This window comes from Vespula pensylvanica, chromosome 6, assembly GCF_014466175.1.
Source record: "Vespula pensylvanica isolate Volc-1 chromosome 6, ASM1446617v1, whole genome shotgun sequence".
NCBI lineage: Eukaryota > Metazoa > Arthropoda > Insecta > Hymenoptera > Vespidae > Vespula > Vespula pensylvanica.
In genome coordinates this window covers 1,414,835-1,439,952 of record NC_057690.1, presented here as the reverse complement: position 1 = coordinate 1,439,952, position 25,118 = coordinate 1,414,835, and the positions used below count along the sequence as shown (strand labels likewise).

General features: G+C 34.8%; 9 protein-coding genes across 13 annotated transcripts in view; 5 read left to right on the top strand and 4 right to left on the bottom strand.

The window, feature by feature from the left end:
- Positions 1 to 425: 425 nt before the first annotated feature.
- LOC122629866 (skeletal aspartic acid-rich protein 2-like) lies at positions 426 to 5,642 on the top strand. Of its 2 annotated transcripts, none has more exons than XM_043813712.1 (6): positions 426 to 785; positions 2,201 to 2,289; positions 2,399 to 2,578; positions 2,680 to 2,769; positions 3,657 to 3,825; positions 3,930 to 5,642. In XM_043813712.1, exons 2-6 carry the CDS (start codon positions 2,214 to 2,216, stop codon positions 5,065 to 5,067), a joined length of 1,653 nt encoding a protein of 550 aa, XP_043669647.1. In that variant the 5' UTR covers positions 426 to 785; positions 2,201 to 2,213; the 3' UTR covers positions 5,068 to 5,642. The 2 variants fall into 2 exon arrangements, with proteins under 2 accessions (XP_043669647.1, XP_043669648.1); XM_043813713.1 differs by lacking the exon at positions 426 to 785 and adding an exon at positions 1,971 to 2,107.
- Positions 5,643 to 5,788: 146 nt separating this feature from the next.
- On the top strand, positions 5,789 to 7,168 carry LOC122629869. 2 transcript variants are annotated; one of them, XM_043813717.1, is made up of 3 exons: positions 5,789 to 6,244; positions 6,413 to 6,700; positions 6,903 to 7,168. In XM_043813717.1, exons 1-3 carry the CDS (start codon positions 6,163 to 6,165, stop codon positions 7,160 to 7,162), a joined length of 630 nt encoding a protein of 209 aa, XP_043669652.1. In that variant the 5' UTR covers positions 5,789 to 6,162; the 3' UTR covers positions 7,163 to 7,168. The 2 variants fall into 2 exon arrangements, with proteins under 2 accessions (XP_043669652.1, XP_043669651.1); XM_043813716.1 differs by having other exon boundaries at positions 6,792 to 7,168.
- A 526-nt stretch (positions 7,169 to 7,694) lies between these two features.
- Positions 7,695 to 8,643, top strand: LOC122630143. Its single transcript, XM_043814324.1, has 3 exons — positions 7,695 to 8,016; positions 8,128 to 8,276; positions 8,458 to 8,643. Exons 1-3 carry the CDS (start codon positions 7,695 to 7,697, stop codon positions 8,641 to 8,643), a joined length of 657 nt encoding a protein of 218 aa, XP_043670259.1.
- Positions 8,644 to 9,158: 515 nt separating this feature from the next.
- Positions 9,159 to 10,393, top strand: LOC122629860. The gene is made up of 5 exons (XM_043813703.1): positions 9,159 to 9,238; positions 9,336 to 9,470; positions 9,568 to 9,654; positions 9,737 to 9,827; positions 9,901 to 10,393. The coding sequence occupies exons 1-5, from the start codon at positions 9,163 to 9,165 to the stop codon at positions 10,379 to 10,381; spliced, it is 870 nt and encodes a 289-aa protein (XP_043669638.1). The 5' UTR covers positions 9,159 to 9,162; the 3' UTR covers positions 10,382 to 10,393.
- Positions 10,394 to 10,481: 88 nt separating this feature from the next.
- LOC122629861 (probable U3 small nucleolar RNA-associated protein 11) lies at positions 10,482 to 11,785 on the bottom strand. The gene is made up of 2 exons (XM_043813704.1): positions 11,503 to 11,785; positions 10,482 to 11,429 (listed from the first exon to the last, which is right to left on the bottom strand). The coding sequence occupies exon 2, from the start codon at positions 11,408 to 11,410 to the stop codon at positions 10,649 to 10,651; it is 762 nt and encodes a 253-aa protein (XP_043669639.1). The 5' UTR covers positions 11,411 to 11,429; positions 11,503 to 11,785; the 3' UTR covers positions 10,482 to 10,648.
- Positions 11,786 to 11,916: 131 nt separating this feature from the next.
- LOC122629857 lies at positions 11,917 to 14,627 on the bottom strand. The gene is made up of 4 exons (XM_043813701.1): positions 14,486 to 14,627; positions 14,170 to 14,410; positions 12,579 to 13,898; positions 11,917 to 12,390 (listed from the first exon to the last, which is right to left on the bottom strand). The coding sequence occupies exons 1-4, from the start codon at positions 14,498 to 14,500 to the stop codon at positions 11,978 to 11,980; spliced, it is 1,989 nt and encodes a 662-aa protein (XP_043669636.1). The 5' UTR covers positions 14,501 to 14,627; the 3' UTR covers positions 11,917 to 11,977.
- A 497-nt stretch (positions 14,628 to 15,124) lies between these two features.
- On the bottom strand, positions 15,125 to 16,738 carry LOC122629859 (putative tRNA (cytidine(32)/guanosine(34)-2'-O)-methyltransferase). Its single transcript, XM_043813702.1, has 5 exons — positions 16,439 to 16,738; positions 16,283 to 16,352; positions 16,009 to 16,208; positions 15,528 to 15,922; positions 15,125 to 15,447 (listed from the first exon to the last, which is right to left on the bottom strand). The coding sequence occupies exons 1-5, from the start codon at positions 16,557 to 16,559 to the stop codon at positions 15,130 to 15,132; spliced, it is 1,104 nt and encodes a 367-aa protein (XP_043669637.1). The 5' UTR covers positions 16,560 to 16,738; the 3' UTR covers positions 15,125 to 15,129.
- A 998-nt stretch (positions 16,739 to 17,736) lies between these two features.
- LOC122630279 (serine/arginine repetitive matrix protein 5) lies at positions 17,737 to 22,675 on the bottom strand. 2 transcript variants are annotated; one of them, XM_043814619.1, is made up of 8 exons: positions 21,648 to 22,675; positions 21,437 to 21,569; positions 19,281 to 21,362; positions 19,069 to 19,083; positions 18,539 to 18,899; positions 18,170 to 18,459; positions 17,954 to 18,065; positions 17,737 to 17,874 (listed from the first exon to the last, which is right to left on the bottom strand). In XM_043814619.1, the coding sequence occupies exons 1-8, from the start codon at positions 21,658 to 21,660 to the stop codon at positions 17,752 to 17,754; spliced, it is 3,129 nt and encodes a 1,042-aa protein (XP_043670554.1). In that variant the 5' UTR covers positions 21,661 to 22,675; the 3' UTR covers positions 17,737 to 17,751. The 2 variants fall into 2 exon arrangements, with proteins under 2 accessions (XP_043670554.1, XP_043670555.1); XM_043814620.1 differs by lacking the exon at positions 19,069 to 19,083.
- A 38-nt stretch (positions 22,676 to 22,713) lies between these two features.
- Positions 22,714 to 25,118, top strand: part of LOC122630280 (mothers against decapentaplegic homolog 3) — a 24,159-nt gene continuing 21,754 nt past the window's right edge. Inside the window, exon 1 of one of the 2 annotated variants that reach the window (XR_006327449.1) lies at positions 22,714 to 23,051. Coding sequence is in view for 1 of the 2 variants with exons in the window: in XM_043814621.1 (XP_043670556.1) it covers positions 22,849 to 23,051 (203 nt within the window). In the remaining variant the exon portion in view is untranslated. The remainder of the gene's footprint in view (positions 23,052 to 25,118) is intronic. The other variant, XM_043814621.1, reaches the window with a different exon arrangement.

The window sequence follows — 25,118 nt, the reverse complement described above, 5'->3', positions numbered from 1 at the left end:
GAGGAAAAAAAAACAAAAAGTAAAAGAAAAGAAAGCGTTTCCTCATTGTTTTCATAATGTAAACAAAAATCCTTACGAAACTCGATAATGGAACGAGTTAGAAAACAAAAAAAAAAACGAAAGAAAGGAAAACAAAACAATTAAAAGAAGGGGATAATTAAAAAAATAAACCTCGTCGTAATTTCCCACTTACTCGGCGGGAATATTTTTGTGATACGTGTGAATCATTTAATTAAAGTTCGAAAGTAAGAAACCTTCATTGAGAAACGTGCGACCATAGTCGATATCCTAACATGCGTTCTTGACCGTGACTCTTTCGAAGGCGAACAGAGAAAGAGAGAAAGAGAAAAAATATATATATATATATATATAGAGAGAGAGAGAGAGAGAGAATACGATTTCCTCATGCTATATCCTTATGGTTGTTGACGTTGAAAGAGTCGTCGAGCTGGAGGAACGATCACAGTAATAAGTAGTGGGGATTATACATGGTTGGATCCCTGAGTCTTTATTTACCCTAGAACGCATTAGAATGCTTTAATAATCCTAGCAGCGGCCGTGGCAGGTGCGGTGGTGGTGGCGTGTGACCGACTTTTAAAGAAACCTTGGGGGGAGTTGGGTGGCATCTTCAGTTGGACATTGGCCTCCGTAAGACTAAGGAGTCAGGGAAAAGAAGTCGAAAGGGTGCGACGAGGATAGAAGCTCTTTCAACGAGAGAGGATCCTCCTTGTTCCAGTACTCGAGTCAATCTCTATTTTTCATTAACATTAACGATTTATCTACAGGTAAGTCCAAAAGAAGATAAGTTATCGATTACTCTCATATATATTTTATTCGATTCATCATTATGTCATTGATCATTGTTCGAAGATAAGAAGTTATATTTTGATGTTGAATTCGATCCGGTATATATATTTCTTTCTTTTTTGTTCGGTTTTTTTTTTTTTTTCTTCTTTTCAATCGTCCCAACGGGTATTAGAGATAATTAAATGTCTTAGGATTAAGCTGATTAATACAGTTGCATTTCCGATCTGTAGATAGTTCGTAGTTATCGATCGTTAAAACTAATCGATCGATCAAACGGTTCTTCGGAAGACACGAACGTATCACTTGACAAGAATATTAAAATATTAAGTTGGTAAGAGAGTAAGCCAACCATATAAAGTTGTTCGTAATGATGCACCATTACCGTGCACTCGTACGACGCAGTAGCTATATCCGCTTATAAGAGATGAGCTAACTTCTCCATCGTGTTTATTCGTCCTTCTCTTCCTCCTTTTCTCGTATACTCGCATGTAGCATCTCACGAAAGATTGTTGGCTTTGACCGTGACCGAGATTTAGGTCAAGCGGTCGCGAACCAGACTCTCAGCATCTATATATATATATATATAATAAGTCGAATAAACTGAATAGAATCGTTCCTCTTTATTTCATTTCATTTTTCTTTCTTTTCCTTTTTTATTATTATTTTTTTCTTCTCTTAAACATTTACTCTCAGCCGAGTAGTAGAAAAAGTATGAACTTCCATTCTACATATCATTTAACTTGGATTAATTATTATTAAATAGACAGAAAGTTTACACTTTAATATTTATCGATTATTTTCGAAAAATATATCTCAAAGATTTTGACGTCGATCTTATCAAATACTTACAATGATCAAAATTGATCGATTTCATTCAAATGTATTGGCTCTAATATATTCGATTACTAATCTTCCTATGTTTAAATTAAATCAAATATGAAACGTAAAACAATAAATTTCGTTGCCATTATCTACTTTTTCTTTTTTTTTTTTTTTTTTATGGATTACTGTTGTCACAGTTGCGAATTCGTAATTGTCGATTTTCGTGGTGTCTAATTGTAAGATCAATTATCGATTAATCATAATTATACTGAGCAACAGATGTTTTTTTCTTTCCTTCTTTTTTTCTTTTCTTTTTTTTTTGTAATCAACAATTTGCAACGATTCGCAAAAGAGCAACGATCAGTTCGTTCTTCTTGCATCATCATTCTTACAATACGAGTTAGCAATCGTCGCTCTAAAAAAAGAGAACTTTGATCATACTTAATCGCGCTTCGTGAACTTAAAGAAGAGAGAATGAGTAACGCATGACAAAGCATATAAATAATTAATAATTCCATTTTGGTTATTGTTATCAAATGTTAATCGTATTAATGAATTCATTTGATTACAGATTAACCGTAAGGATGCGTCTATCAACGGTGCTGGAACTATTGTTGATACTTTTATTGGTAGCGTTTGCTGCTTATGGAAGAGTAATCGGTAAGAAGATCGTGATATAAATGAATTAATTTTGAAAATAAACAAAAAGAAAAGAAGAAAATATAAAAGAAAAATTATGCAAACATTAATAATCTCGTTTATTTAACAGATTCAGGCCTCGTAGCAGTGAATCGAAGTATACGAGCCAGCAACGTGCCCAAACAATCTATCGAATCACCGATAATAACCGAAGCTACCGAGAACGTTAACAGATATTGTACGTGCAGCGACGTCATTTGCAATTGTTGCCGTAATTTTCACATCCCATTGGTGCAATTAAAAGGACCAGGTAATAATTATAAGTCTACAAATTTATACAAATAATCCTAGATATCTTTATGATGATTAATGATCTTATTTATTAATCTACGTTTTGTATCATATTCTTAGGATGTGCTTCTTTACAATATCTTAAAGATGACAATTTGGCGGTACAATTGAGCTTTGGCGACAACATTCTTACATCAACAATTGTTAATGGTAAGAATATTTAATATGTATTTTATAGTACATATATATATATATATATATAAACATACATACATATACATATATATATATACACATATATATGTATACCTACATACGTATATACACATATATGTATATACGTATATATATATAGAGAGAGAGATAATATATATATATAGTAACCGTAACACGTACCGCCTCTTTCCATTTATTTTCCACAAGGAAGACCATTGTCTCGAACGCATCGGCAATTTTTACGTTCTGTCTATCGTGTAACGAGTTGACTCCATACTTCGTGCATCGTTCCGTAACAGGAAAAAAGAAAGGATAACTTCTATCATACTTATACGTAGTTATTCTGTATACCCATAACCATTATATGCGGTTAGGAAGTGTGTTAATTACACGGATATGAGGTTTCGACTATTCCCGTAGATATTAAGGTGTCATTTGGCGACGGTGACTTTCACCAAATGACCGTGAACATGGCGACGGAAGTATCGCGTGCGTTCTCGCAGATGCGTACCCGTAGCTAAAAGAAAAAAAAAAAAAAAAAAAGAGAGAAAAGAAAAGAAAAAGAAAAAAAGGACCCAAAATTATTAAGAGAAAAATATGCGTAACGCGTAGGCGTGGAATTCGTGTCATCGTTATACATACATATTTATATCTATACCTATATAATATATTTCTAAGGTGAAAGTTCGCATTTGAAGTTTCGCGAAGAGATTTAGAAAGAGTATCGATCGATTTTACGAAAACAAGTGTACGATGGCTCGTAAAATTATTCGTCTCTAATAAAATCTACTAATTCCTTTTTTTAGAAACTTGTTTTTCTTTTTCTTCTTCTTCATTTTTCATTTTTGTTTTATTTTTTTTTTTTTTTATTTTACTTTCAGGTAAAAATCCGAAACCCGTTTGTGTGCCGTTACCGGGTGGATTCAGCAAATTTTGTGGAAGGGTTTATTCGATTAAAAGAGACGTCGACAATCACTTCAAAGCTTGTCTTGGATTGGAACTTCAATCGTCAACCGAATTGGAGGCCAGTTTACGTGTCAGCTGTTTTAGGTAATATTTGAGTATACATAGATATATAGACTATAAAACTTTTCTTTATATTATATAATCAGTTTTTCGAAGATCGTTTAACGATACATATTCTCCTGTTACAGATTCGGTCCTGATGGTCTGAAATTACGTCCGGCAGAACCATTCCCAATCGTTGAATCCGAGCAAAGTTCCGAAGAAGACGACGACGATGATCTTTTCGGCTTAGGTTCGGACGACGACGAGGATGACGATGACGATGACGATGACGCGGTTAGACCGAGCTTAAACTCTGTATCGGATAACATTGGAAGCAACGTTGGATCGACCGATGAAGAAGACGAGGAAGATGACGACGACGATGTCCTTGGATTTGGTGCATTATTAGACATCATAACAGGCGAAGATGAGATCGTTACGAAAAAGCCAAAAGTAACAACCGCACCTCCCCTTCTGCAATTCACTATACCCATTTTAACAAGACCTTCAACAGCGTCTTCAGATTCATCGGTAGAAGAATCTTCAACAGGTGTTAATGACGCATTGATCCTCCAAACTTTAGATTCTCAGAATGATAATCATCAGGAAGATTATGGTCAAGAGTTAAACGATATCGAGGAACAAGTTAATAACGAAAATCAAGATGGTCTTACGGAGGCTGATTTATTAACAGATCTTACGACTAATGAATCGATCGTTGAAACCAATCAGAACGGGGGAACGAATAAACTGGTGAAACCAACGAGTAATCATAAGATCAAGAAAATTAGTACGGGAAATAATAAAAAGCCTAGCATTACTTCGTCAAGTATAAATGCGATCAACGACGATATTAAGAAGAAGAATAAGAAGAAGCCTGTGAAGAAACCGATCGAGGACGAGGACGAAGACGATGATGTTTTGGATGACGACGACGATGACGATGATGATCTGGATGATTTAAACGACGACGATGACGACGACGACGAAGACGAAGACGATGATTTCAACGAAAACGAAGAGGGACAAGACGTTGATTCTGACGAGGACGATGAGAAGACCGACGATCTCGATGATTTGGATGACGACGATGACGAGGAAGAGGATGCGGTATTGAGTGCACTCGTTGAAGATGACAAGCCAAAAGTAAAGAAGAACAAAATCATAACGAATAAAGGACAATCGAGTCGTCCAGTCGAAGAGGATGATTATTCCATTGGTATAACTGATTTTCTTTCAAGGAAAAAACAAGATGGTCGTCAAAGTAGAATCATGAGGCTATAGATATATTTATTTTCGATTGATTTTAAACCCCATCGTTAAATATCATAAATGACAATTCGAGAATTTTTTGAAAAATATTTCGAGCCGTGGACGTTCGTTGTTCATCTCATTTAACATATCCGACCTAAAAATATAATTCTCGAGGATTTTCGTTATTGAACTTAGATAATTTTCACTTTCATATTTTTCTTAGAAATTTCTTGTCGTTATAGGATACGCATAAAGGATGACTGATTATATCTAACTACATTTGTGAATACGGAAAAAGGATTGTCGAATTTTTTTAACATTTTCTTTTCTTTTCCTCTTTTTTTTTTTTTTTTTTTTTTTAATTCTTCTTCTAATTCTCCCTAATAAAAAAATATCCGATGATAATCGACGCAATTGAAATAAATCGAAAATTCGTCAGACAACCTCTGCCATAATGCGACGCTCCGCATCGTTTGATATTATTTAAAACAAATCGTATTTATTATACACATACACACACACAAACACACACGAATATTATTTAATTAACTTATTGAATTTGTACTTAGGTGCTAGGTAATAAAGACTTACACGTTCAAAAGGAAGCACGTCAATTTTATTGTGTATAGCGTTTAAATATAATCCCTAAATATATTAACAAACAATCTTCAAAGTTACGAACAAATTTTTCTTCTTTTCAAATTCAATAAAAAAAAAAAAAAGAAAAAAGAAAAAGGAAGAAACAATTCGATCGATCAAATATTAGAGGTAAATATTTCGCTATAGTTATTAATTTGCATTAATTTCCATGCGAAAACGCGTAATTATCATTTCGTCAAAAAGCTCATACTCTACTGCACTGATGTAAGACGAACATACACAAACGTATGTATCAAACAAATGGAGCACTGAAACGAAACGAGATGAAAGTGTCGAGTATAGATTAATGCAACGGTAAACCGAGTTTTGAGTACGCCTGATTCTTAACTTTCTATCGAAAGTTTATGAATATATAATGAATTAAATGTCTTCCTGGTCTGGTCCAAGGTATAACCAATATCAGTCTTGAATTCGAGCCGAAACGCGAAGCATCATAACCGCGCGAGTGAATCGGAAATAAAAAAGATGTCTTGTAGATCATTTGGCTTGCTGATCTTGATTCCAATGATCGTGAATATCAGCTGCGCCACGAAAATAAAAAAAATAGGTGAATATATGGGTGAACCACAAGGTCATCGCGCCGATATACCCAGTAAAATATAAATGGAAACGATTACGATTAAAAATTGTTGACATATTTTATCTTTAATGCCTGGAATAAAAAAAAAAAAAAAGGAAAGAAAAAAAAAAAGAAATTAAATAAGTGTATTTTTAGATATGACAGAGTACGTGTCATCGTATTACGATCCAACAACAGGATTAGAATTAAATGGTCAACCGGAGGACGTCGAAAGAACTCCCTTCCAATTGCCAAAACTTATTTTTCGAGGAATGCCATGTTTCTGTAATAATATGACCTGCGGTTGCTGTGCCGGTGTTAATTTAACGGCAATTAATTTTAATCGACGTGCATGCACCAAGTTCACTTACGATCCTCAAGAATTTGCTATCAACATGTCGTTTAATATGAACGAAAAAGAGATATTTTCTAGTTCCTTGTCCGGTGAGTATTAATCCATCGATCGATAATAAAATAATCGATCATGATATATCTTATCCTGATCGTTGTCATAATTTTTTGTTTTTTTTCACAGCGAAGAATCCTCCACCGGTTTGCATTCCATTCGTCTATATACCTGTAATAACGTTCTGTGCTCGATTCTTTGACATTCACACGATCGGCACAAATCTTCATGCTTGTTTAGATCTCGAAACACGAGTTGTGAACGCACCGATTTTAATCCTACATTTCAACTGCGTGAAAATCGGTACCGAAGGTATATCGTTGTCGAAGCCGGGTGAAAATCTCACTAGTCTTTCGTCGACCTCGAATCTAAACGAGAAGGATGAAATTTACGACGAAGTCAATTTCGAACAATCGGATCTCGATGTGACTAACAACTTTAACGGTGGTACGACTTACAGTCCTGAAGACGAAGCTGCGATCGGACAGTTGAAATATTGATTTTATAATCCTCGTGATAAAATTTTTACGTTAGATGTATAGATATGCGTATGTGTGTGTGTGTATATATATATATTTTTTTTCTCGTGTATTTATTATGTCAAATATAATATACAATCGATATTATTTATTTATTCGAATAATTCCTATTTTATTTGACACTTGATCATTTCACATTCAGCGTTCGAATCGAATCATCGTGTTATATATATATATATATATATATATATATATATATATATATATATATATATATCACGTTATAACGCCTACATGCTAACAAACTTACGTATTCTATAATAGTCAAGAGGAACCAACGAAATGCGAATATATGGGTGAACAACTTGAGGTAAACCTAAATTTCTCCGTAAAACGAGGTCACACCATGTACCGTCCTCCGTTAACTGACCAGTCGTGTTTCGATCGTTCATCGAGAACTATCACTTATCAAAGAATGTAGATGTAAATCTGATTTTAAATAAAAATGAACATCCAAAGAGTATCGATCGTTCAAACGATATTGTTATTTGTGATGTACTCATTATCGGAGTCTAAAGTGAACGTAGCAAATCGTCAAGAGGATACAAAAATCATTCTAAAAGATCAAGAGTCGATGATAGATCTTAAAACGTTGTTGAGACAAGCGGTGAACTCATCAACGTCGACTGAAATAACAGCAACTAGACAAGGACCTTGTCAATGTGCCCTAGGTGTTTGTGGTTGTTGTTCGAGAATACTTTTTTCCACTTGGAAACAAAAGGCATGCGTTAACGTGACTTACGATCCAGATGAGTTCAGTTTCACTGCTAACGTTCTGATGAACGACAGGGTTCTATACACTAGAACGATTTCTGGTAAATCTGTGGATTTTTATGGATCGTTTTTTTCTGTTTTTTTTTTTTTCTTTTTTTTTGAATATTTTCATTTTTTTTTTTTTTGGCTTTTTCTTGTTTCACTCGTTATAGGTAAAAATCCTAGACCAATTTGCGTGCCTGTGCCAAGGATACCGTACGTTAGGGCCTGCGTGAGATTCTATAATATTTTTTTTCAAGGTAGAAACATACATCTCTGTGTCAACATGGAAGGAAAGTTTAGAGATACCACGTTGTTCAAAGTAAGACATTTTTGATGATCTTATTTATATACATATATATCATCTATAACTATATATATATATATATATAGATACAGTCGGAGATTTAAGTAGATACAGAAATAATTAATAAATTTGTTTAACATAAAGACTTACAAAAATTTAAGTAGATAATGAACGGTGATCATATTAATGTATGCAGGTTGGATTAGATTGCATCCGATTTGGTTCAAACGGTTTAGCTCACATAAAGCCGGAAGACGGGGGTGGATTAGGCCAAGTCGAAATTTTTCCAGGCGATGACGATACCGATTATAACGATGATTACGATGACGATGATGACGACGACGACGATGACGACGATGATGACGATATATTAGATTTTTAACTAATAATTGTCTTTATTTATATACCTCGACAATTATTATAGGATTTTGAAAAAAATATTTGTTCTATTTATATATGTATATATATATATATTTTTTTTTTAATGTGTGTCTTATTTAATTATTACCTTTCACCAATTTTGTATTTCAAATAGGTTCGAGTTTGATCAAAAGCATTTGATAATCTTTTCTCTTTTTTTTTTTTTTTTTTTTTTGATTGTAGTAACGAAAACGATTTTACAAAGCAAAGAAACATAATTTTCAGATGAACAATCGCGATATAAAATGTCGCGTCAAACAATTGCGACAAATAACGCTGATTTCCGTCAAAATTCAATGAACTTTTATATCGGTCATCATAGTGATTATTATTTCCGGTAGAAAAGGTATCGTATAGATACCGGGTTAGAGAGCGTCGCTTATTTTATTATACTTAGATAGTTCAAAGTGTGAAAACATCAGCGTGATTACCTGAACTGTGTTTTATTTTTATTTGTGACATTAGTTAATCGTGCGAAGAAATGAATGTACGAATATCCAAAACATTTCTCTTACTATTGTGCATTTTTTCAGAATTCAATATAAATAAGAAACAAAGTTAGTTGATTGAAATTATTTTTTTTTTTTTCTTTTAATATTAATATTATAAAGAACGCAGTACTAGTATATATTTACATTAACGAATACACCATAGGATTTCCTACGTCGAAAGCATTTTTGATTTTCAAAACCAATTCGTTAAGTGGAAGATCATGCACTTGTCCTACATCTTATTCCTGTTCTTGCTGCGAAAATGTTATCATCATCTATACCAAAATGACGAAACAACGTGGGTTGAAAAAAAAATTACTGATAAATAAATAATAAAACAATTCTTCATATAATCTATACGTGCGAAATTTTTTAATGATCAATTGTTTTTTTAGTTTGTGTCAATTTTATTTATGAAACGAACGTATTGAAAGTAAATATTACGCTGAATTCGATAATCTTAACTGATCAAACTATTACAGGTAAGGCTTTTATAAAATATCTCTTTTTTTTATACTGTGTAAAATATATTAATTTTATTCATATAGATTGTTTTATCGATAGAGTATAAATCCTTTAGGATATGCAATAAAGTACCTGGCAGTTTCTTTTCAAATGTTTGTGCAAATGTTTTAGAATTGAATCGATTTCCCAGGTAAATAATATTTTTCTTGATGACTATATACAATGATCATTGCTAATATACAAGTATTATTTATTTCTTTTAGATCGATCACTATTTGCCTGCGAACCGAGATAGCTACTAAACATAAATTATGGCAATTGAATTACAATTGCATCAGTATATCAACGGAATTGCCAATGATGTCTAATACAACTACTGCTACTACGATGACAGTAACACAATCGCCAGGAATGTCTCCAGGACAGATGACAGGAATGCCTGGAATGCCAGCAATGCCTTCAGGACAAATGCCTGGAATGCCAGCAATGCCTTCAGGACAAATGCCTGGAACGCCAGCAATGCCTTCAGGACAAATGCCTGGAACGCCAGCAATGCCTCCAGGACAGATGATGGGAATGCCTCCAGGACAGATGATGGGAATGCCTCCAGGACAGATGATGGGAATGCCTCCAGGACAAATGATGGGAATGCCTCCAGGACAAATGATGGGAATGCCAGGAATGGCTCCAGGACAAATGCCCCCAGGGCAGACAATGGCAATGCCAGGAATGTCTTCAGGGTAAATGTCCATGAGAAAAATAACGCCATTAGATTAAATGTCAGGATTACCATTAACGAATGCAGGAATTTCTGTATTATAAATATTCAAAATACCAGTGATAATAATTTTTGACGATCTAAATAATTTATTAATATAAAGGATGTCCAAATGGAAAGAAGAAACATTACATAATGATGAATAAAAAAGTAAAATAATCTAATACCTCTCAATTTAGTTTCTCAAAAACAATATTTATGAAACAAGTTTCCTTTATACGTATAATAACATATCATCGCTTTCTTTCAAACTTCCATTTATATATAGGAGCAGAATTTTTTGTTGCACGTTTCACTCGTTTTGGTTTAGTTTCTTTCTCCTTTGCTAAAGCTCTCTGAATTTCTAATTTTTGTTGAACAATAGTTAACTCTCGTTCTCTTTCAATTCTCTTATACAATTCTTTGTAAGCCATGTGTTTCTGCTGTTCAATCGTGGCAAGAGTATTTTCGTCAACTTTGGGAAGCTTTATGTCTTTTAGTTTAGACAAATTGGGTCTATTTGTACGCCTTGACAATAACGCAGGATGCGTATTTAATTTCTTTGCAATATCAAAGGTTTTTTCTTCTTCCTCGTCTTCCACAAAAAATATATGCTTATTTTTTATTTCATTTGCAGCATCTATCAGATGTAACTGACTCTGTAACTTCTCTACCTTTTTCGCTTCTATATTTCTTTTATATGCAACGTATTTTATATCTTGAGTCTCCATTAATTTAATTTGTTCAGGAGTATGTTCATCTTCCTTATCTTTTTCTCTGTGAACACCTTTTTCTATTTTTGAATTGATCATGTGAAAGTAAAATTCGTCCGGATTTCTATCGAGAGCACGCTTTTGCAATAATTTCAAAGTTCGCTCTTTCCTATGATAATCTTTTGCTCTTACAACATAATCTTTCTTTTTTTCAAGAAGACCTAAGTGCTTACGGGCCTCTGGTTGATGTCTTTCTTTATGAGTTTTTTGCGTTGCTTTGGCTGCTTTCTTCCAAGAAGACATCCTTAAATTTTTTTCCAACCTATAAATATAGGTTTACAAATTTATACTCATTATCCACAGACAACGAATGATAGAGAAAATTAAATTTATACCTTTTTCCTGTAAAATTACTTCCAAGAAATATTATTCGAAGGATCAATAATTTTTAAGAACAATATGTCACATTTATAAATCTTTTCAATGTGAACACTATGAAACATAACCTAACAATTCCAAACGTGACCATCGCACGCTCTTTCGTTCTACGACTTTCCATTGCGCAGATACAACAAAACCAATTACATCTTCTGGCGCGAATTATGAAATTATGCTGTATATGAATTGCAAAACACAAGATAGTTTATCAAACAACAATTGTCGTATTTATGTTATTACATATTACGACGAAACAAAACGAAAAATAAAAGAAAAGAAAAAAGAAATAAAATAGACGAAAACAAAACGTAATAATTAATCAAAAATAAATGTAATTTACTAAAATCCAATTAATGATGGATCAACAAATAAAAAAATGTATATATATATATATGTTGCTCTTAAATATTATTCGAGACATATGAAAGAACTTTAATCGTTAGATATAATATCCGATTGCACAGATTGATGTGCTCGTGATGGTATCGGTATAATCGTATTTCCAACGGACAAAGAACCTTGACTAAAAATTTGTGTTTCCGATGATATGCCTCTAGGCGAAGTCAACTTGTTTTTCATCCTTGCGATCGGTTCTCGCGCTTTGATTTTATACCAACCGCGATGTCTTTTCGCCATTGGACTTCTATCATCAGCATGTAAAACGGCAGAATCGGTTGTCCTCGTTGAAGATGGAAATTCATCCTTGAAATCTCTCGATCGTTTACGAGAATTATTCGACACGCAAGATGTAAAACTTGACAAACAACTACTGTTTGCGGACGAGGAAGGTATTTCGTCTCTTTTGAACATTCGTTCGTTCGAAGTAGACTTTAAAAAATTGCCACCTACGATAAGATATAATATCAAAACGTATAATCTTTTCTAGACGATCCTTCTTTTCAAAATTAACATTTTGTATAAAAGAAAAAAAAAAGAAAGAAAGAAAAAGAAAAAGAAAAAGAAGAAGAAGAAATGACATTAAACCAACGAGTCGCGTATTCGACAGAATTGGAAAAAATTAATAATAACGTACCGGGAAAACTTTTGAGCGCTTGTTTAACGGCATGCGTCATAGAGGATAATAGACCAGCAGAATTATTTCTATTCAATGAATTTTCCACGTTATCATTCTGCGACGATACAGGATTTGAATCAGAATAGAATTTGTAACTGGCAGTATTTATATTATTTTCCATCGACGTGATCGACTTTCTTCTAGTCGTTCCTGAAATTTTACACTCGGCAAGATCGGAAATCGATGACAATTGCTTTAAGCCAGATTCGATCAGAGGTCCGATATGGGCCGTTCCAGAAGAGGAATTGTTCTCTACGATCACCATCATCACGACACGAGAACAACCAGTTTTTTGAGTAACGCCAATGTTGCTCTGAGTGGTCTGAGTTCTATAAAATCGATTCTCCTTTCCCATATTATTTTCATTCTCGCATGTCTTCTCCGTATTAGACGTCGAATCGACGTTCGACTCTCGCCGATTTTTATCAAACCCATTCGCGTCAATATTAGTCGATTTTCCATTATCCGTAGTCGATTTCATTGGTATATCTTCCATCGTAACCGTCGATCGTGATAGCGACTCTCGAGCTTCGTAATATTCATCGTTTTCCGTCATATTAGAACTACCGACGCTACATCTACCCGACTCAATATCGTTATCGTATTGATCAGAAAATCTGACCTTCTTGAACGAACTAGATCTTCTTTCCTCGTGTATTTTAACTTCAATATTTTTCATCTCCGGTAATATACCACCATGGACTCCGGTTAGTTCCATTTCATCGGTCGACCCTTCGATTTCATAGTTCGAAAATTTAGTTTTGGTAGCAGTTATGTATTCGGTTTTTTCTTGCTCTTGCATAACCGATAACATCAATCCTGGGTTGTTCTTTGTCGAGAGCTGTTCTTCCACGCCAAAATCGCTTGGTAAAGATCGAAATGGCGTTTTATCCTGATTCGTATAACAAGTCAAATAACTGCTAGACTTACCCTCGAAATCGCTACTTTTCGACTCTGATCCGTATGTGTAACTTTTTATCGAGGTTGCCGAACTTATGTTAGGTGTCTTTAATAAAAAATTTGGCACGTGCGGAGTCTTGTATTCGAAGCCCGACTGTTTCCCCGTTACGGCAACGTGCATCGGCGTACTCGTTGTTCTATAAAGTTCCGGCGGTGATGTTAACGGACCAACAAAGTTACCATTGTAATCTCCGTCAATCGTCGAATGTTCCTTCTTCTTCGTCCCTAAATTTGAAGAGATTGGTGTAGCCACGAGGGATCTTCTTTCGGAGATCGATACTTGAGGACGTCGTTGTGCCAACCAAAATTTGCATGGATCTTCGGAGAGTCCGTGATTACGGTTCAAAGATAATAATTATAATATTCGTTCGATATAATTCAATCTAATTTAAAATTAATTTCGATGAAATACAAACAAAAAATTTCTCATACCATGTGAAATCATTTTTCATTATCATTTCAATGTCTGTTCAAATCTTTACATATATATTTGTAAAAATACAAATTGGAAACCTTTATCCCTTACATACAGAGAGCATTGATCGCGTGATTTCACGTGGCACCAGCCAAAAAGAAAAATAAACGTTACCGAATAATTCGATATCCTTGTTTTGTTCGAAAAAATCACCACATAAATAACAATACAAGGGAAGATGATTGACGGCTACATGATAGAGTAATTTCTCGTCTAGTTTCGGATGCAATGGCAATTTTTCACCGTAACATAACGGACAATAAAACTCTTGATCCGGATGCTTCTTTTTTTGATGTCTCTTACAACACTCCGCGCAACAAAATAATTTCTTACAAATGTTGCAAGTTCTATTAGTCTGTAATATTTACAAGCGCGATATTAATATATCACATTTTTCTCACTTCTTATTCATAATAATTTAGATAATTACCCAAGAGGAAGACATGAAGACGAGGAGGTCGTAAATGTTTCGCAGAATATATGTTTACTAATTTCTTCGCTTGCAAGCATTTTGATAAGATAGACGAAGGACGGTCAAATAGCGTAACGCATGACGTAACGATAGTATAAATTCCTGAAAGATCGCGTTCGTCGATATCAAGATTATTCATTCTTTTTGTTTTTACATCTTTTCTTTTCCTATAACTCCGATTGTAACTCTAGATCGATAGAAAAATATCTGAAATTCGTTCTAAATATAAATTGTTTGATTATTCGATAGAACTTGTTCTATCGTATTCGAAATATTCTTACTACTGATCAATTTCTTTCAAAGCCAGGCAAATTCTGTTCGTATATCAAATTTACATACTTGTTAATACGACAAGGCGTATCGAAGGTCGAAAATATTTGTGATCGAGTCAATGTTTACTAATTTTTTTGCCTGCGAGCATAGCTTTTAATACAATAGACGAGAGGAGTCAGTGTAATTCGCAACGTGATAAATTCAACATGGCGGAATATATGCAATAATATATTTTCTTCTAGATAGATTTATACAATAGAATAAATAAGAACATTTGTTGTTAGAAATTTTTTTGTTTTTGTATAATATCTTTCTTCGATTAAAATTATTTATTTATTTTCTAAATCATTATTTTCATTGGATATATTTAAATTAAGTAATACGTCTAGAGAAAGTGTATTCAACACGTCCTCCTGATTTTCATCTGCTTTTTCCTCCTCTACTTTTTCAATTATACATTTCTGTTTCCGCCTTGCTTGTTCTTTAAATTCAGATAAAGATATTGGACGATCGTTATCAATAATAACACTAACGTCTGCTTTTCGAAAATCAGTACTTCTATCCTCAAGTAAAGACAGTGCCTCCTCGTAAGGTGGTGCAATCGGGCTTTGTACTGGCTCATGATATTTATATTCTTTTCCTTCAAACTAAAAATATATCAAGTATAATATTTCAAACAATTCAATTCTTTTTTCTTTTTTATATATAAATCATTATATGTATTTACATTCAGTGGATAGCATGTATCAGAATCAGGTTGATTCAAATCTCCACATACGACAAATGGTACAACGAGTCTGTTAACTCCCGTCAATTTTTCAAAATTACAAGGTTCGTGTGTGAGAAGAGGATTCAACATGTGAGGTTCGTATCCATCTGGCGGAGAATAATTTTTGCATACTACGAAAGCTTCGATGCTAGAATTTCGAGAACTACTAGGTTTGGTGCAATAGACATAAGGAAAAAATATTTTCAGCTGCGCGTACAACAACGAGACATCCTTCGCTCTGAAAATCTTTGCTACAAATGTTCCTCCAGGTCGTAATATATGAGTCGTTATGTTTAAGGCTGCTAACAGAAGCTGAGACTGAATATATATGTCCATATCATGTAATCCTGTGACTAAAGTACAGATATACGCAATTCATTATTAATATACATAACCTTACAAAGTTTATAGAAAAAAATGAATAAATATAAGAACGTACCATCGGGTGCTCCATCGCATACAACTAAATCAGCTTGCGTGTTATCAAAATGAGCAATTATATGCTTTGCTGTAGCAGTATTTGTAATATCTCCTTGAATTTGAATTACACCTTCCAGCGGTGCCATTGCTTGTAAATCAACAGCAACAATTTTGGGAGGTGTCGCTTCACCTTCTTCCAATGCCTTTTTGTAATTTTCGCTAGAGGCATACAAAATTTTATATTATTTAAAATTTACATATACGTATATATTATTTCAAATATATTTATATACCTTAATTTCCTTGACAGAACTTGACTCCAGCTACCAGGTGCTGCGCATAAATCAACAGCTTTATTTACACCTGTTGACAAATGTAAAAAATATCAATTTATAAAATATAAAATCCTCACACAAATTTATGATTTATTTTATATCAAGATACATTACCATCAAATATATAACATTCACTATCGATTTGTAATAATTTAAATGCACTACGTGCTCTCCAACCTTCTTCTTTCGCTCGTCTGTAATATATATCACGTTTGTCTTTCGATGTTTTTCCCATATTTGTAAAAAGTATACGTATATTAACGATTTTTCTTATAGATATAAATTAATACTTATAGATATAAGTTAATTTATCACTTAACAAAATAACATATGTATATAATGAACGAACGTAAAGGTTAGGTGACAGATATGTTACAAGGAAGAGAAGCCATTTAAGGTTAGTCGCTATCTGTCGCTCGTAATTATACGACTCCAGCGACTGATACGGACAAAATATGAACTACCAACGCAATAGCGCGACACTACCGCCACACTCATTTATTCAGCGATAAGCTTGTTAGGTTACATTTCTCTCACAGTAAACAAATAATTGAATTTGGTAGAAATTTTTATATATATGAATATATAAATATTCTATATATACTGACATATTATATATATAACAGAATTTTGAAATATGTAAATGTAATGGCACGTAATAATAAAAGCTTCATTGTTATATATAAATTATTTCCGACAAAAAAAATCATTTTTTTTTTTTTTTTTTTTTAAAGTAAAACTTTCAAAAGTTTGAAAATATCATATCCTCGCTTATACCTTAATCTTTAAAATTAGATCTTGTTCAATCTCTGTATTAAAAGAATTGTCTTAGTTAAAAATAAAAACATTGATGACGTTTGTATATAATTTACTTTCGTTTGAATTATTTTAACATTTATGATTATTACTTATTCATTGTATGACAAAATAGAAAACAAAAATATATTTCATTTGAAAATTCATATATATTTGAACTATACATGTTGTAAAAAAAAAAGAATGGCAAATAATATAACCTAATATATATATATAATATATTATTAAAAATAATCAAATCACTAAATATCATTAAGATAACACGCGGAATTACAGATATACAATATCTCCTTGGTTATCTCACTTATCAAATTATCAATTAGTATCAGCATAAATATTTATCATGCAATGTACATCGTCATCGTCATCATCATCATCATCATCATCATCATCATCATCATCATCATCATCATCATCATCATCATCATTATCATCATCATCATCATCATCATCATCATCATCATCATTATCATTAATATTATTATTTTTTATAAAGATCGCATTTTATACAGAAATTCATTTAATTTTACAGAAAATAACAAGAGTCAACACGATATTATATAATTTCGATGTCGCAAAATTTTTTTATCATTTTCCTAAGATATACATTATTATAAAGACATTTTACGTCCTTCTATGGAAATATCTACTGCTCTCCTTGCAGATTTCATTTTTTTATTATCCATATAATTTTTCATATGTCTTTCAAATCGATTCATTTGTTTTTTAGTACTCTGTAAAAAAAAATATATATATATATAATAACAAAATCAAAGATGAAAGTTGCCTTTGAAAATCACAATAAATACTTACTCTACTTATATCAACGTCCGATTTCCAATCTGGACGTACAACATAATCTTTGTTAGATGGTCTAGGAACTCGTGCTCTAGCAACCCATCCTGGATCTCCAGGTCTCAGAGGTCTAAATTAATTACGAAAAAAAATTAGAGTATTTCAAACAATTTCTTTTCTTTTTTTTTTTTTTTTTTTTTCATATCGATATATAGAAATTAAATGTCATCATACTTGGCATCTCCTTTTAAAGCTTTATTAATATCCTGAGATTTTTGAGAAGATCCATCCTCCTCAGTTTTTCGTCTTTTTTGAGGTGTTTGTTCTATATCTCGCTGTAATCTCTCTTCCTTTGTCAAAGCTTTAAAATCTGCAGACAAATTGAATATTGGTCTAGCCCATTCGTTAATTAATTTTCCGGCACGTTCTTTATTTTCCTTTGTTTCTTTTGGATGCTTGTACAAATACATTACAGCTTTACCTATTCCTGATTGTTTTAAAGATGCTTGGTCAATTCTTGGAAACTAGAAAAAAAAGATTTAATTTTTATAAATCAATTGTATCATCGTCATACTTTTTGTTTACTATTTAACTTAAACTTACCTCCCACAAAAGTTTTAGGAGACTGTCTCTTATTCTTAAAGACGGTAACGATCGATCCGGCATCGGAGCAAGCCAGTCGGTTAAAACCGCTAATACATTATGTTCTAAAAATGCTAATTGCAAATCATGTTTCTTTAATTGGGACAATACTTTTGGTAACATTGCAATTTTATTAGTAGCTGGCTTATGTAATTGATTTAACTTTCTGTCTTCCTCAGAAGCAGCTTTCATGTCGCTCAACAATTGTGCGATAATGTCATCATTGTCATTAATTATATCAATATCTTTGCGTTTGCGTCTACGTGATTGTTCTTCTTTTTTACGTGCCAACATACGATCAAAATCTGACATTGAATCATCTCTGCAAAGTAGAAATAATCAAAACTATGAAAGAACGTTTATAATTTCATTTAATAATTTCACGAGCTATTCAAAATTAATGATTTTTTAATATTTTTTTTTTTTATGGACTATTTAATAATTTATGATCACATCGATAAATAATCTGTCTGGTTCACGGTATTACTTACATATATCTGTTGCTCCTGGATAGCAAACATTAATAACAATAATAATATCATAAGATTTCTCTCTCTTTTTATTTTTTAAATAATGTTTGTAATGAAAAAAACGTGCATTCTATTATATTTCTATATAAAACGAACTTTCAAGAATCTCTTGACTAAATTTATGATTATTACGAAGTGATAATGACATAGTAAAAAATAATTCATCAACTTACATTCCTCCCTCTGTTATTACTCCATCGTCAGAATCTTCATTATCTTGTTGTACGATACCGGTTTCATCGTCATCTTTCTTCTCATCATGTTCTTCGCCCTCTTCCAGATCATCGTCATTTCTTTTCTTAGGTGATTTATCTGCATCTCCTTCATCTTCGCTATCGGACAATTCACGTGCTGCTTTTTTAGAACTATTAACACCATCATTCTCTTCCTCCGAATCGGAGAGTATTCTTTTTCGCTTTTTTACACCACTTTCCGACTCTCTACTCGGACTTCTCGATCTACCCGATTTCGAAGCTGATCGTGATCTCGATCTGGTGCCAGATCTCGAACGAGATCTACCCGCAGATTTTGCAACGGATCCAGACCGTGAACGGGATCTCGATCTGGATTTTGATCGTGAACCAGAATGTGATCTTGAACGTGATCTTGACGGTGATCTTGATCCAGAGCCTGATCTTGATCGTGAACGTGAACCCGATTTCCTTGATCCAGATCGCGATCTTGACCTTGACGCCTTCGAACCAGACGGTGAACGAGATTTTGATTTACTAGATCTGGAACCTGATCTTGATCTAGAGTGTGAACTCTTTCTTGAAACCTCACGGGACGGAGAACCCTTTCTCGATCCCGACAATGATCTGGATTTTGACCTAGATCTTGATTTAGATCTAGATACGGATTTTCTTGAACCAGACCTTGATCTAGATCGGGATCCCTTTCTTGAACCCGATCTTGATCTCGATCGAGATATTTTTCTTGATCCAGATCTTGATCTCGATCGGGAAGCTTTCCTTGATCCTGACCCCGATCTCGATCTCGATCGGGATACTTTCCTCGATCCTGACCTCGATCTCGATCGGGATATTTTCCTCGATCCCGACCTCGATCTCGATCGGGATACTTTCCTTGATCCTGACCTCGACCTCGATCGAGATGCTTTTCTGGATCCTGAACCTGATCTCGATCTCGACCTAGATCGAGATCCTTTTCTCGATCCTGACTTTGATCGAGATCTAGATGGTTCTCTTGATCCAGACCTCGATCGTGATGCTTTTCTCGATCCTGATTTCGATCTTGATCTAGATTTTGATCTCGACACCACCTTTTGTTCTGGACTTGGAGATCTTGATAATGATCCTTTACGTGATGCCACAGGAGATTGTTTCCTAGATCCAGAACCAGATCTGGATCTGGATCTAGATCTTGATTTCGATTTAGCTTTTTCATCGCCCGAATGCGACGGTGATCTCGAATGTGAACTTTTTCTCGACGAAGGAGACCCTTTTTTCGAACTTTCTACGGAACGAGACTTCGATTTAGAACGTGATTTTCTAACATCCGAAGGAGAATGTTCGGGCGATAATCTAGGCGAGCCTTTTTTCGAGCCTAATGGCGAATGAGATTTTGATTTCGATCTTGATGCATGCTGAGGACTTCGAGAGAGAGACCGTGATTTCGATCTTGTCGGATGTTCTGGTGAATTAGAACGAGATCGAGATCGAGACCGAGATCGAGAACGAGATTTTGATGGTATCTTTGGTGAACCGGAATGTGAACGCGATCTTCTTGATCCGGAACGAGAGCGTGATCTAGAAGCTGCTCGGGGTGATGGAGATCTCGAACAAGATCGAGAATTCGTTGGAGAAGCACATTTACTCGGTTTTGGCGTATTAGACCTTGACCTCGATTTCGAACGTGAATTAGATCTGCACCTTGAATTATTCCTCGATAGAGAACCTTCTTTAGATTTGGTCGGCGATGGAGTCCTTGATCTCGAAGAAGATTTTGCAGAACGTGCCGGACTAGGAGACGGCGTTGGTTTTCTCGTTCCATTGTCCACGCGTTCTTCCGAATGAGATTTAGAACGAGATCTGGAAGTACTTCGTCTGCAGCCAGATTTAGAACTAGATCTAGATAATCTTCCGTGTTCCTTCGTAGATGCAGGAGAGGGAGATCTACTCCTAGAAGGTGAACGCGAACGCGATCTGGAATATGATTTTCTAGAACTCGCGTTGGAGCGTGCCGATGTAGAGGACGCTGGTGATGCCACTTGTACTGGCGACGAAGGCTTTGATCTGCAATGCGTCGTACAGGTTTTATTTCGCTTAGAACCATCACGGAAATAAATAAAACAAACGTCAATAAATACCTAGCTGGAGATGAATTCGGACTGTGAGAATTTGATCTACTCCTAACCGTATTTTCAATACTGGCAGAACGTTGCGAGTCCTGCGAGGGACTTCTGGATCTCTCGCGTTCATCTTCTGAATCACTTCTCTCATCTATATACAAAGTATAACATAAAATTGACTTTCTACTAATACTTGAGATATCTCTTTGATTGTATTTCTTATACTCACCGTCTCGACTCATTGCATTTATGTTTATATATAAATATATATAAATAACTCTAGACGATTGACGGTCAAATCGACGTAAAAATGTTAGGATAATTAAGTATGTCTATAAATACTCATAAAATAATATTCCCACATTCACTTATTCTTCTTAACACATTAAGCAAGCAGAAAAGATAATCCATGTATATATTTGCAATTAAATAATAAAAACCTAAAGAGGTTTGTGTTCAGGCGTACCGACGCTTCTTCGAGAATCCACTCGTGGGTTCTGTTAGGTTAGGTTAGATCCATGAAGGACAGCCAATAAAAAACCTTGTAAAGATGGCGCTGTTGCAGGTGTCGTTCAGAAAATCATATGTTCCGTGAGGAGTCGAGCGCAGTTTACAATTCGTTATGAACGGTGACATATCCTATTGTTATATTTATCTCGGTATAAATTAATAAAATACAAGATAATCCTTAGGAAAAGTTCACAATATACAAGAATATCGCAAGTAACAAAGTTAGATAAAAACAAGATAGAAAAAGAAAAATCTTTGAAAGGTGCGTTCGTAAAATAACCGACTAGAAATTCTGCGATCTCTCTCTCTCTCTCTCTCTCTCTCTCCTTCTCTTTATCTCTCTATCCCGAGATGTCGCTGACGTTTGGAACATGCGATTCGCGAAGCGAACGAAGTTATCCGAAAGTAACCGAGTACGTCCGAGAACGTTCCCGTGGAACGACATGGCGGCTATGAGAGAGTTTCGCCGCTCGTGCGAGGCTGTCGCGTCGTTCGAAGTAGTATTGTTTCGCGCCACGGAGTTTTCGGGTTTCGTCATTGTTTCTTTTGCGTCACGCGGGTGACCTCTTTGTTCGCGCACGTCCGTCGCGAGAAAAGTTGGAAGGCGTCGTGCGAGTAAAGTTTTTCAAGTAATAGAAGCTAAAAGATATACAGGGAAAAAGAGTGAAGCGGGGAAAGGGATAGAGGGAGGGAGGGAGGTAGTAAGAGAGCGACGGAAAGACGGAGACAGAGACGGAGAGAGAGAGAGAGACGGTGAGAAAGAAAGAAAGAAAGAAAGAAAGAAAGAAAGAGATAGATAGATAGATAGAAAGAGAGAGCGAGAGAGAGAGAGAGAGGAGAGAGAAGACAGAGAGAGAGAAAGAGAAGAGAGAACGGAATCCCCGATGCGGCGGGGTGTCTCGCGCACGTAACGAGCGCAAATGACGACTTCGATGTTGCTCAGCTTCAACCCGCCTATCGTGAAGCGGCTGCTAGGCTGGAAGAAGGCCGAGGGCGAGGACAAATGGAGCGAGAAGGCCGTCAAGAGTCTCGTTAAGAAGTTGAAGAAGTCGGCGGGTCTCGAGGAACTCGAGAAGGCCATTACCACGCAAAGCTGCAATACCAAGTGCATCACTATACCGAGGTACGCGTACCGACTAATATTACTATCTATCCTTGTCTTTCTATCTCTATCTCTATCTCCCTCCCTCTCTTTCTATCTTTACGCGTGTCTAGCTGTCTGTCTCTCTGTCTTTTACCACTGCCACTGCTACGGGATGCTGCCCCCGTGTATCTTCCCCCCTCCTCTTCCTTTTCCTCCTCTTTTCTGCGTGTGCGCGCGTGTTGTACCGTACACGTTATAACCAGCGTTTTTCTTTCTATTTATTTATTTTTTTCTTTATATCTTTTCTCCTATTCTCTCTCTCTCTCTCTCTCTCTCTCTCTCTCTCTCTCTCTTTCTCTCTCTCTCTCTTTTTCTGTTTCTCTTTCTATCACGCGCACTCTCGCTCGTACGTATGAGAGATTTCGCGTATTTGCTCTCTCTCTCTCTCTCTCTCTCTCTTGTGCGCGTGTGTGCTGCGCGTCGCGCCGTAGAGAGAGAAAGAGAGAGAGAACACAATAAACGAAGGTACTCGCGCGTTCTTAATAGTGTAGTAATAGTAGTAGAATAGTAGTAGAGTAGTAGTAGTAGTAGTAGTAGTAGTAGTAGTAGTAGTAGAGTAGAATAGAGTAGTATAGTGGCAGCAGTAGTAGTATTATAGTAATAGAAAGAGAGCGTCGAGGTATGTTTCACATCCCAAGAGTAACGTTCGTTTTAAATACCCTCTTCTCCTCTCCTCGTGAATCTTGAATGTGATACAATGGAAATGTATAAGAGTCATTGAATTTTACATAGGAAGTTGTAAGAAGAAAAAAAAGCAAACAAACAAACGTACGATGAACGAACGAACGAACGAATATCGAAATAAAAACAAACGAAAAAAGATAATCTTCCTTTGAAGGTACGACTATTCAGATTACAATTAAAAACTACGAAATTAATTATTACAATTTTGTATACACACTCACACACATACATATATATAATATATACATATATATATGATATAATATAGTGTGTGTGTGTGTGTGTGTGTGTGTGTACATAAAAGAAAAAAAAATGTCATCACGTTCATTTAAAAACGAATGTATGCTATCAAACGATAATCGACGTTTTTCCGACGGCAAGCAACTCAACTTGCTTACCGACTTTCTTGTTTTGCGGAGCATGACGAGAATAGATACCCCGTTCGCTAACCGATCGGCGAACATCGAGGAAACGAACGAACGAACGAAAGAAGGATGCCTAAGTCTCTCTTTCTTTCTCTCTCCTTTCTTTTTCTTTTTTTCTTTCTTTCTTTCTTTCTTTCTCTCTCTCTCTCTCTCTCTCTCTCTCTCTCTCTCTCTCTCTCTGTCTGTCTGTCTCTCTCTCTCTTTCTGTGTGTGTCTCGCGAATCGTCTAGACAAAAAGAACGTGCTTATTTTATTTCGTACAGTCCCGATCGCTTACGTACGAACGCGCCTCTTTTCTCTTCTTTTCTTTTCTTTCTTTCTCTCTTTCTCTCTTTATTTCTTTTCTTTTTTGTTTTAACCACGTGATCGTGACGTCAGAAGTGGCATGCGTGAGGCGTGCGCGCGTGTGTGTGTGTGTGTGTGTGTGTGTGTGCGTGTATTATATTTAAAATAAGTACGTGCACGCATATATGCATATAGAGGGTGTTTCATTTGAATAAACTTATGCAAGTATCATCGAATATCCGGGGCCAAAAGTTCCTTGGTTCGTAGTTTTACGATATCAAAAAGAAAAAAAAAAAAGAAAGAAAGAACAGTCTGAAAAAGTTTCGAGAACGAAAGGAAAACGAAAGTAATTGATCTTTAAACTAACCTAAAAAAAACCTTTTGACTTGCCCTGTATTTATTATCGTTAACTTCGAATGAGTTACCCTGTATAATACGCGTATATGTAATTACTTTGAAATGTTTTATCGATCAAGTTTCTTACCTTCCTACTCACGTTATACCCACGTTAGAATTTAATTTAAGTAGATTTAAATAAATAGATTTAAATAAATACATTTAAACGAATAGATTTCAGTTTCTAAATCTTTTTCTTTTTATTTACTTATATATTTATTTATTTATCTATTCTTTTTTTTTTCTTTCTTGGTTC

Excerpts from the sequence above, each read along its gene's own strand:
- LOC122629857 (XM_043813701.1), bottom strand. Across the intron at positions 13,899-14,169 it reads CAAGGATATCGAATTATTCG|ATCCATGCAAATTTTGGTTG; the intron begins GTAACGTTTATT and ends GACTCTCCGAAG. Across the intron at positions 12,391-12,578 it reads AGCGCTCAAAAGTTTTCCCG|GTGGCAATTTTTTAAAGTCT; the intron begins GTACGTTATTAT and ends ATCTTATCGTAG.
- LOC122629866 (XM_043813712.1), top strand. The coding sequence starts at position 2,214 with ATGCGTCTATCAACGGTGCTGGAACTATTGTTGATACTTTTATTGGTA. Across the intron at positions 2,290-2,398 it reads TGCTTATGGAAGAGTAATCG|ATTCAGGCCTCGTAGCAGTG; the intron begins GTAAGAAGATCG and ends TTTATTTAACAG. Across the intron at positions 3,826-3,929 it reads TTACGTGTCAGCTGTTTTAG|ATTCGGTCCTGATGGTCTGA; the intron begins GTAATATTTGAG and ends CTCCTGTTACAG.
- LOC122629859 (XM_043813702.1), bottom strand. The coding sequence starts at position 16,559 with ATGGGAAAAACATCGAAAGACAAACGTGATATATATTACAGACGAGCG. Across the intron at positions 16,209-16,282 it reads GTTCTGTCAAGGAAATTAAG|CGAAAATTACAAAAAGGCAT; the intron begins GTATATAAATAT and ends GTATGCCTCTAG. Across the intron at positions 15,448-15,527 it reads ATACATGCTATCCACTGAAT|TTTGAAGGAAAAGAATATAA; the intron begins GTAAATACATAT and ends ATATATTTTTAG.
- LOC122630143 (XM_043814324.1), top strand. The coding sequence starts at position 7,695 with ATGTACTCATTATCGGAGTCTAAAGTGAACGTAGCAAATCGTCAAGAG. Across the intron at positions 8,017-8,127 it reads ATACACTAGAACGATTTCTG|GTAAAAATCCTAGACCAATT; the intron begins GTAAATCTGTGG and ends CACTCGTTATAG. Across the intron at positions 8,277-8,457 it reads GAGATACCACGTTGTTCAAA|GTTGGATTAGATTGCATCCG; the intron begins GTAAGACATTTT and ends TAATGTATGCAG.
- LOC122629861 (XM_043813704.1), bottom strand. The coding sequence starts at position 11,410 with ATGTCTTCTTGGAAGAAAGCAGCCAAAGCAACGCAAAAAACTCATAAA.
- LOC122629869 (XM_043813716.1), top strand. The coding sequence starts at position 6,163 with ATGTCTTGTAGATCATTTGGCTTGCTGATCTTGATTCCAATGATCGTG. Across the intron at positions 6,245-6,412 it reads CACGAAAATAAAAAAAATAG|ATATGACAGAGTACGTGTCA; the intron begins GTGAATATATGG and ends GTGTATTTTTAG. Across the intron at positions 6,701-6,791 it reads ATTTTCTAGTTCCTTGTCCG|CGAAGAATCCTCCACCGGTT; the intron begins GTGAGTATTAAT and ends TTTTTTTCACAG.
- LOC122630279 (XM_043814619.1), bottom strand. Across the intron at positions 21,363-21,436 it reads CCGAATTCATCTCCAGCTAG|ATCAAAGCCTTCGTCGCCAG; the intron begins GTATTTATTGAC and ends GACGCATTGCAG. Across the intron at positions 18,460-18,538 it reads TCCTAAAACTTTTGTGGGAG|TTTCCAAGAATTGACCAAGC; the intron begins GTAAGTTTAAGT and ends TTTTTTTTCTAG.
- LOC122629860 (XM_043813703.1), top strand. The coding sequence starts at position 9,163 with ATGAATGTACGAATATCCAAAACATTTCTCTTACTATTGTGCATTTTT. Across the intron at positions 9,471-9,567 it reads TACCAAAATGACGAAACAAC|TTTGTGTCAATTTTATTTAT; the intron begins GTGGGTTGAAAA and ends TTGTTTTTTTAG. Across the intron at positions 9,655-9,736 it reads AACTGATCAAACTATTACAG|AGTATAAATCCTTTAGGATA; the intron begins GTAAGGCTTTTA and ends TTTTATCGATAG.